Consider the following 10,536-nt stretch of genomic DNA (forward strand, 5'->3'; position numbering starts at 1 on the left):
AGTCTTTTTGATTTTCGAGTGATGTCTTTTTTAGGGATGCGAGAGCCTGGCGTACAGCTTGAGGGCTCGTTTCGGTGGAATAAGAGAATCATTAACCCCCACTTTCCGTTTTTTTCGTTGTTCACTGTTTTTATCGTTATCTTTCTCCTTGTCAACATCAAAAGAAGCCAGTGAGTCACCTTGTGTACCAGCAACACCGGCAGTGGCATTGTCTTTTGGTTCAGTGTCAGAGGTCGACACCCGGTTACGCTGCAAATCACTGTCATGTGCAAACTTGCAGCTGCTTCCAAAGCGGCAACGGCCATTCTTTCTGTATGCCACACATATCCGTTTACCACCGATCTGGGTGGGGCGAGCTTGTAGAGTAAGAGGTACGTGTTTCTGCAGGACATTCAGTCTCTCATCTGCCATGTCTTTGAATGGGTTGGCAAATACGCTGCTGCCTACGTGAGATCCACCTGAGCCAGAGCCTCCCAGAGGCGGAGGCGGGAGCTTGTGAGTGTGAGGGCGGACAGAAGGGGTCAGCAAGGGCTCAGGAGAGGAGTGGGCTATCTCCTCTTCTTCATCCTCATTTACTGGACCAGATTCAGACTCGCTGGAAGATTCTGATTCCAATAGGAAGTTTCTGCCTTTTTTTTCCTCCACACCATCATCTGCCTTTTTGAAGGACCTGAGCAAATATTCCAAGACTTGTGTTTATTATGCAAATTCATTCATTTACATTAAATTATAACTGTGGAAGGAACCCATCCACAGCTTTTTGTCTTAATATTTATTTCAAATGTATTTCTGCTGTTCTTTTTACTATTTGCATTGTTGCAAAACAGCTTTACAAAAAAATGTTTTTGCAGTAGTGACAAAAAAACAAAAAGTTTAAAAAAAACAGGAACATTATGGAATACACGATATTAAAATACATGTAATAAATGTAACGTTAAAGTTATAAACTGCGAAATCATTTATTTCAAACTTACTCCGTCCGACTCTCCTCTCCCCTTTCCTCGTCCTCTGACTCAGACGAGACAACGTATCCTACAAGCGAGTTCATAACCACTGAAATACACGACAAAAGGAATTAACGCTAAAAAAACACAAAATGTCAACAAAACCAGCATCTGTCTGCCTATCCGGAAGTAAGTGTTTCTTCTGGTTCTATTAACTGAATCGAGCACATGCGTAATGTTGCACTCGTGTGGCGCGGAATGGTACTGTGAGGGTAGAAATCGTTTATATTAGCGCTTACGAATATTAACCATTTGTTTTTCTACAAGTAAATATGGTTAGAGCATGAATCCAAAGTAGAGAAAGAAACACAGTTTGCATCATATCATAGTCTGTATCCTAATGTAATGAAAAAAAATATTTTTAATAGCATTTAGTGTGCTGTTTTGATGTTCAATACTATCAGAATTGTGTTGTAAGCCATAAGGTACCAGAGCCTGTGTATTATTGTAAATAGTCATGCACCATGCCACGCGGAGTCAGGATCAAGAACTGGAAGATTATTCATTTTTATTATTTATTTAAATGAAATGTATTTGTCCATAATGGACCAAGTAGGCTGGAGTTATCATCTCTGCGGTCAGCGGTGGGATGCAGCTGATAAAACAGCTAATAAAAGTGCAAAATGTTTGGGACTGTCATTCTTCTCCTTTAAACATCAAACCGAAAATGTCAATGTTATTGAATTAGTCATCTTTGTGCTTTTATCCCTATTGTTTATATTGGCATTTAGTTAAGGATTACTCGTGTCAACAGCGAGTCATGTTGTTCAATTTCGATTATGACCGGACCGCGTCCTCCTATCCTATAGTCTCAGCCTCAGACGTCACGGCCACGATCCGTTGGCTGAACGTCTGATGCATATGGCACACTTTTCTGGAAACACGTTATTGTCGTCATCTGATTGGTTGAACTTCACAGGATTTCCGGGAGACATGTTTGTCGCGTTCTCTTATGATCCGCCTGCAAACAACAAACCCAGCCGGCATTTCAACGTTGATTCACCGTTGAAACAACGTCAGGTACCATGGTTGAATCAACGTTGAATTACCTTTCGATTTTGCAAAACGGATCAACGTTGATATTGTGACGTCGTTTCACCGCGGAAGAAACAACGTTGATTCACCGTTGAAATCGCGACGTTGTTTCACTAATGCCTTTCGGGTTATGGTCTTCTGTCGACGTTGAATCACCTTTCGATTTTGCAAATTGAATCAACGTTGATATTGAAACCCTGTTTCACCGGCGTAGCCTACCTGTAATTTTGCTTAAACGTCAACACTGAGATGTAAACTATGATTTTCGGTACACATAGTGTTTTCAGCAACTAATAAAACTGGCTGTACATGATTTGCAATTGGACGGCATTAAAAAAACTTTATCTTTCAAACAATTAGATGTTCATTAATCTGAAGTGCAGGGATGAGATGCTTCATTTTCTAAAGAAAAAGTTTTGAACAATTACACCAAATGGAAAAATAATTTTCTTAGAATTTAAATATACATCTATATTCTACATTTACACTTTCACATAATTTATTGAATAAAATTCTCATTCAACAACAAAGCACTTTCTTAAGGGTTTAATGATATCAGAATGCTGAGGGAAAAAGCTTTTAATCCTAATTTCATACACACTGCAAATATACACAATAGCCTATATATAAATAATAACAAACATATGTACTCATTTTGTGACCAACATATGTACTCATTTCGTAACATTCTAAAATATCAACAATTAAGTGAAAAAGAATCCAAGTAAAAGTAAGGAAAGTTTGTAGAACAAGAAGTCTTTAGTAGAACTTAACATTTTACTAGCAACAGTCATTAAAAAAGAAGAAGGAAAAAAAGGTGTCTTCAAGGAAGAGTCTTCTTATGGCCACCACCACCCATCCTCTCTGGTGCATATTTTAAATATTTGGACGTGGTCTCCATTACTTTTGTACTGGTTGTGTTGTGTGCATTGACGACTGCATCTAAAGGGAAAAAATCAAAACAGCCAAGATCAACAAAATTGCTATAAATTTATGGAAAAGCTTTTCAAGGATGTCAAAGTTATTAGGATCACAATTGACCTTATGCACAGTAGCTTCCCTGTTTTCGATAAGCCAGCTCAGTCATTCTCGCACATTATACATCATATATGTCTGCTTCAATTCAAACATCTTGATCCAGTAATACCAATTTTCTCTTCCATTCTATTCTGTTCTATTCTAAAAAAAAAATTGTTGTCCTACTGTTAGTTTAACTGCTTATATTTTTCTCATTTGTAAATCGCTTTGGATAAAAGTGTCTGACCATTTTTACATTTGACATTTTATTCATTTAATATTGTGAATCATATTTAACATATAAAATAAAATAAACTCGATTGGATTGTTTTCCATATCGCCCATCTCTTTCATGCTCTTTCCTTTGGCCAGTCTCGCTTCCAATCTCGCGATATTACCGTGAATGGACAGTAGGCTAATGACGACGACAAACGGAAAATTAAGCTTTTGTAACGTTACACTTTTTTCCAGAAATTTTGTATCTGTGTGCACACGTATAATGTCTTATCCCTTAAAATCGACGTAGGAACCGCACAAAACGACACTGAAGCGGCACGAGTAACGTTAGGCCTCAATCGACATCTGTAAAAGTAACGTTAGCCCTCCGCGACACAAATGTGGAAAAGCATTCCCTGAATATCGAGTTAGTAAATTCATTCAACAAACTGTGCATTTACAATTTTCCAACAACTGACATAATGCGTTTAACTCATGACCTTGCGTATATTTGTGAAATCAGACTTACCTTTTTGATCCCGCGTCCTCGCAGACCACTTTCTATCGTGCTCTTCCCTTGGCCAGACCAGTCTCGCTTCAAATGACGTCCTCGATCAGAAAGACGGTCAGGATAACGTTCATATTTTCAAACATAAAATGGCGCGCACAGTTTCATTGGCCAGTTTCATGAATGACAGACAGATTAACCAATCATAATCAAAGCAAATAAGGTTAAATAACCAATAGGAATTGTTTCAGTGTGGTAAAGCAGCGCAATCTTTTATTGCTGTTGATAATATTTATACCAGAAGGTTCATGATAAAAATGTAAATGGATAATAAATAATAATAATAATGATCTTAAAAATTTAAAAGGCAGAAATTATTTATTCTGTGCATACATTAATTGATTCAACATATGGATCTTGTAAAAAAAAGTTGATTTATAAGTGATTTTACTACCCTTTTTCAACCATTTAGCATTTCAATCAAAATTGAAACAACAGCTGTCATTATTTCAACCATATTTCAACGTTGAAGGTTGGTAATGAACCGGTTGGTTTTCAACCATTTAGCATTAAACGTTAATATCAACGAAGTTTCAACGTTGAAACAACAACTGTCATTATTTCAACCATATTTCAACGTTGAAGGTTGGTAATGTACTGGTTGGTTTTCAACCATTTAGCATTAAACGTTATATCAACGTTGTTTCAACGTTGAAAAAACAACTGTCATTATTTCAACCATATTTCAACGTTGAAGGTCGGTCATGTGCCGGCTGGGAAGCCTTATGATCTTGCGTTCTTGGAATTGAGAAACAGTCTAGGTCTCAATATTCAGGAAAGCAAATTTGACTTGAGAATTTAATTTGGCTATAGAGGGTATGAACGAGAAGGGTCTGGTTGCAGACCAGATGCACTCTCAGGCCAGATGCACTGTCAGCGGCGCATGCGCACTCCGACACATGCAGTCTCAGCCACGCATGCAAACTCAAACAAACGCACTGTCAGACACGTGTGTTAATTAAATGCACCTACAGGCCAATTATAAGTATATTTATTAAATATTCAATTTATTTATTTATTCTCATACAAGATTAAGTCGAAGTAAAAGTGTTATTATGAATTATTTGACAAATATAATCGAAAACGTTCTTTAACATTATCAGACGAATGTTGTAAGTATATTGATTTCATTCATACAGTATTAGATAGATGTAAAGTATCGTTTTAATATATAAGATAATGTTTTCGAAACCTAACTTAATCCTTATAATCAATGGTAGATATATCGCATCTATGATACTTGGTTAACGATACATGTTCTTCATACAGTAATTTATTGAAGAACTAACGTTACCTAAATTAATTTTGTAGCGTTGCTTGAAAACTCACAGGAAAGTTTGTAGGTGACCTGCACTATATAGTTATTTTTTAGACAATGTGTTTCTCAAAATTATTTAATATGACGTTGAAATCTATCAAATATAGGGATGTAACGATTCACTCAGCTCACGATGCGATTTATTCAAGATTTATTTTTACAAAATCAACAACTTCCCTTGTATTATTTCTAAAATGCTTCACGTTTCTTTGTATAATAAATTATGTTTTATTTCAAACAACAAAACTAACCTGCAATATTAAAACAAATTAATATTAGAACAATTATTTTTATATAAACAAACTATATATATAAACTATAATATATATATATATATATAGTATGTCTATATAATAAAACTTTATCATTAAACCATTGATTAACAAGCACCTGTTTATTGTAGAATGAGACATTTATGTATATATGTGAGTTTGTTTATATTTTTAGGGTGGAAGATTACGTGTACAAGAAAAGGTTTTATTTAGTTATGTATTTTCATTATTAGTGCAGATGCTCATTAATGTATTTCAGCTATAATTATAATAAATACCTGGCATTGAACTGAACCACCAGTATTCACGGTACTCTTAAAATGCAGTAACCTTAACATTTTATTAATAGAATCTTACAGTTCACCTTGTGAAATACGTTAGAGCGTGCATGGGACGAGTGCGCATGCGCGGCTGACAGTGCATGTGTCTGACAGTGCATCTCGTCTGCAGCCAGATGCTATTGGTATGAACGTGTCGTCACTTTACCACGTGAGCAGGCCCCCGTGGCCGTGGGTGGCAAAAAAACTCAGCAAAATGCTTACAATATCAGGAAACGCAATTCCTTGCATCATTTCAGTGTCCGGCACACCTGATTCCCTTGCATGCCGCAAGGAAGTCGTACGGATCTCGTAAGTAGCTTCTAATTTTAGCAAATAGTTGCGAGTTTTAGTCCCAGTTTCTTTGTTTCCTATTCTCATCAGCCTTTTTGTTGGGTGTTTTGCCACCCAGGGAAGCGTGTCCCAGGGCGTGTCCAGAAATGTTCACACGCTCCCCTGAGTGTAAAACACGCGGCAAAATGACTGAGGAGAATAGGAGAAATATAGAAACAGGGACTAAAATACGCAAGTATTTGCTGAAATTACAAGCACTTGGACTCGACGGTGATGCTTAAGTCGTCTCTACGACTTACATAGGAATCAGGTGTTCCTGGACACTGAAATTTTGCGTGGAATTGCGTTTCCTGATATTGTAAGAGTGTTTTGCCACCCAGCAGGACACGCTCCGGCGTGCTTACGTGGTAAAGTGACGACACGTCCATAACCCTCTTGAAATATGTGAAATATAAAGCGTTTTTTTTATTTATTAGAAACATGGATATCCTTTGTTAATAACCCAAAAAACATCAATCAAAGTCTCAAAAACAGTAAAGGACTGGCTCTTTTAAAAACTGAATTTCACAACCCGGTTTTTTAGGACGGTGAATTCCAACAAAACGTTTTTTAAATAATTAAAATGAAGGACAATAAAATTGGAGTTGATAAATTCGGTAGCTTTTTTAAGTTCAAGTCCTTGTGATATAAATCTGAGTCTGTCGTAAGATTTCTTTAAGTTTATGTTCAACTGTATTTTCATTTTTTTATTTTCAAAAGAATTAGTATGTTGATATGTTTTATTGATTTTTATGGCTTTGCAGAGTATTTGTGATGTCTGTTGTCCCCCCTGTAATTGTGTTTTATCCCTTGAATAAAAAAATGAAAATGAAAAATATATATAAATCTGACGCCATAGAATCCTGGTCCAATGAAATTCCGTCAGACATTCCCAGCTCCTTAAACCCTCCCTAAAAGCAGCACGTTCTCGTTAGGGGTGGAGTAACCCAGAAATTCAGAACGAACATGTTTTAACTGGGTGAACGTTGTAGCAGGGAATAAGGGATGTTTAAAGTTGATCCTAGAGAGAGCGACAATGAAATAGCTGCACCGTTTATAGAGATTGCTGAAAAACATCTGAGGATCGACGTCGCTTCATTGGAGTCGTATTACAATACTTTGTAGAGTCTTTTATGCTGTTTCATTCCCGTTATCGAGCCAGGTGTTATTTTTTAAACATCAGATCATTTTGGAAAATAAATGGCTGGCAGGGCTTCACTCGGTCGCCATGGGTTGCGAGGGCACGCAGGGAGATCTACAGCTTTGGCTCGGCTTCTTCATGAGGAATGCATACAGCTTCTAGAGTTATACGTAAGCCTAATTATGCATGAACAAACATGATTTTTTTTTACATAATAATATAAATATTGATTTAGGTGTTGACTCGGTCTGCTGCGTGAACACAATGTCTGACATTATCCTTCAAGGCATTAGATTAGGAATGTCTGGAGGAAGTGTGTGTCACAGAAGTGAAGTCACTGGAAGAATAGCCTACACTCGGGGGGTTAACGTTATCCATTCCAAACTTGTTGGTACGCGCAGCCGAATGGAATATGCTTCTAGACTACGGCGCGTTTTTTCCAGTAATAATCATCTGGTTATCTGCCAAATCGTTCTGGCCCACCATCTCTCGCGTGTTCACTGAATACTTGAAGCGCGCACTTCTGGGTTTCGGCTTATCTTGGAAAATAAACGCGGGAGCGGTTTGGAATGCAGGGGAGTATTTTCATTTGTAAAATTGGTGCGACATTTGATTGCTGTTCAGCCCACGTCACCCATTATAAAGTCAATAATAGGCTTGCTACTCTTCTGATCTTTTTTTGTAGGTATATGCAACAAATGAAGGAGTCTTGATCAGATTAGAAGATTCATTTATCATGTTGTCTGTGCGAACATGTGCACTCGGTCATATCTGCAATGTCGTTTGTTTCACCTTTGAGGTTTACGGCAGGGGCGTCAAACTTTATGATGCCATGGACTCACGAATAAGATTAACCTTTAAGGAGGGAAACCCCTTTATTAAATGCTTATCCATCTATAATGTAAAGGAACGCATTTCAACTTTGTTCGATAAATAGTAAATGTGATATAAGATCACTTTTAAAAATTTTGCTTTGTCTTTTTCTCTGAAGTTTTCTACCTTCTTGAGGCATCCTGTGGAATGTTTGCTTTTACATAATGATAGATTGTACATCACATATAAAGTAAACTTTGTAGTATCAAACATTTTCTTCGTCTATCCAAAGTGTACTGTTCTTAACTAAATAAAGGTTAATCCTTGAGGCATTTACAGAAGTGCTATGATAGATGTTAGTTTTTTTGGAGATACTTTGATAAGCAAACCCACATAAATAAGTGATTTATCTTAAACCTGGGCTTAATGATTATCACATGTAACATACTATTTCTAGACCCTCGGTCAATACTGAAAATACTTTATATCTAACATATAAAATACAGTAAAATATGTTATCAATAATAGTAATGCTATTATACATATATCAATTAGTGATATTAAATACATATTAAGGTGATCGTTTTCAATAAACATCAAGTTGATCGTAAATGGAGTCTTCTTCCCTTTCTCTCCTTTTAATTAACTTATTTTGCAGAGAAAACGTGAATCCCTGCCGTCCTCACCAGTTGCAGGGGATTATTTAGTATCTGTTCCTCCCCTGGTCCCTCAGATGTCAGATGCAGAAAAAATATCTATCCTGCACGCTGCGCTGAAGGAGTGTCTGCGGCTTCTGGAAGATGTCATCACCCGCGAGGACGTAGAGTTTTCCGAGGAAAAGGGAGAATATACGAGACAGAGGACAACTGTGAAGGATCGTCTGGGCCACCTGTTGGTGAGCACAGAGCGACTTCTAGTGGATGGCCGGAGATTTGAAGCTGCAGTCAAAGAGGTGCTGCTCATTTACTTGTTTTAAACGTACATAGGCTAACCAGTTTTGTAACCTAGAATTAAAAGTAAACATTTTTCTTTAGGTAATTTTTGTGGCATTTCATTAAAGTAAAAATACAAGTGTTTAATTATAACTAAAACAACATTTTTAGATACGAATTTATTAATGTTCACTGAATTTTGAGACAGGGTCGAAAGTGTCTTGAATTTGACAAATAAAGTAAAATAAAAGCGTTGTTTTGTGCCGAAGAAAACAAATCTTTGAAATGTGAATTTGACAGAGATTTTGTCTGTGTGAAAGGAGCTGGATGGCAGTGGGAAATTTGGTTTGAAGATGTGGATTTTGAGAGTGCTGCAGGATCTTGTGCACTGGACTGGCCAAACATCAAACACCCTCAACCAGCTGCCTGTGGAGGTGGAGAAAGCAACAAAAAGGATCTCCCAAAGGACAAGCAGAGTGTCTAGGAAAACAAGGAATTGAGACTGGATATGTGACCAAAAAGTAATGCAAGGGTGGCGCAGAAGAGCATATGATAATAATGAGGAAGAATTTCATTACAGCATAGTGAATGTAGAAAGTGAGGAGGCCTGTGAATACAGATATTAGAATTCACCATTCCAGAAATGCAGAGATTGATATTATTTTATAAAAATGATTGTAATTTACATATTTAGTCTTAGTGTTTTTTATTGTTTAAATATGAATAATTAATGAGTCATTGATGTTTAATAGTAACAGATGTTAATATATTCTGAAATAAATTAAAATTTGGTTTCATTACATGTTATGCTTATTTACTGTAAGCCAAGACCAATTGTGTAAAATTAACAATTACAGTGGATGTCCTCATTTACACATAGGCCTTGTGTTTGGCCTGGAATGGAAAATATATCTAGAGTAAAATAATTTCTAGCCTGCTGAACAAATCTAAATCATTGATATCACAAATGTTTGTAAATCAATGTAACTGTATACATTTATTGTTCGAAGTTGATTTCCTGCACCCTGAAAATTGCCTACTGTACACACCAACTTTTTTTGCTATCTTCAACAGGCTACTTCTTTATATTTATCATAAAAGTTTTTTCATTCTTTTAGATGTAACATGTAACATCTATTTGAGTTTGTTAGGATTATTTTCCTCATTCTCTCCAGATTAATGAAAGACTCATGCCCTCTACTGGCTACATAAAATACTGTTTTTATTCCAGGTCAAGTTGTCAGATGTGACTTACAGGAAGGTCTAAATTCTCAAACACAAAACATTTTTTACATTAGCTGTAATTGTCATGCATGTACACTGCATTTATTATGTGCTATGTCTACTCAAAATCTGTATCCTAGTGAGCATGGGCAGGCCGTTGACTTAGGTCATGTACTGTATGGAGATGATGATTGTAGAGGCAGAGCTCTGTTGGTGGACAGAAAAAACGGTTACTGTGTGAAGAGTATTAAAACTGTAAAGAAAAACAGAGAACTTGTCATTTAATAATGTATTATTTATGTATGCATTTTCAGACATGCACTGCAATAAATGGCAATACCCAAGC

General features: G+C 36.5%; 2 protein-coding genes across 2 annotated transcripts; one reads left to right on the top strand and one right to left on the bottom strand.

Annotated features, from left to right (window-relative positions):
- Nucleotide 1: 1 nt before the first annotated feature.
- si:ch211-113e8.11 (uncharacterized) lies at nucleotides 2-1,138 on the bottom strand. Its single transcript, XM_056736139.1, has 2 exons — nucleotides 975-1,138; nucleotides 2-670 (listed from the first exon to the last, which is right to left on the bottom strand). The coding sequence occupies exons 1-2, from the start codon at nucleotides 1,046-1,048 to the stop codon at nucleotides 31-33; spliced, it is 714 nt and encodes a 237-aa protein (XP_056592117.1). The 5' UTR covers nucleotides 1,049-1,138; the 3' UTR covers nucleotides 2-30.
- A 5,896-nt stretch (nucleotides 1,139-7,034) lies between these two features.
- Nucleotides 7,035-10,527, top strand: cntf (ciliary neurotrophic factor). The gene is made up of 3 exons (XM_056766808.1): nucleotides 7,035-7,391; nucleotides 8,693-8,986; nucleotides 9,287-10,527. Exons 1-3 carry the CDS (start codon nucleotides 7,281-7,283, stop codon nucleotides 9,464-9,466), a joined length of 585 nt encoding a protein of 194 aa, XP_056622786.1. The 5' UTR covers nucleotides 7,035-7,280; the 3' UTR covers nucleotides 9,467-10,527.
- Nucleotides 10,528-10,536: the final 9 nt, after the last annotated feature.

This window comes from Triplophysa dalaica, chromosome 2, assembly GCF_015846415.1.
Source record: "Triplophysa dalaica isolate WHDGS20190420 chromosome 2, ASM1584641v1, whole genome shotgun sequence".
Lineage (NCBI taxonomy): Eukaryota > Metazoa > Chordata > Actinopteri > Cypriniformes > Nemacheilidae > Triplophysa > Triplophysa dalaica.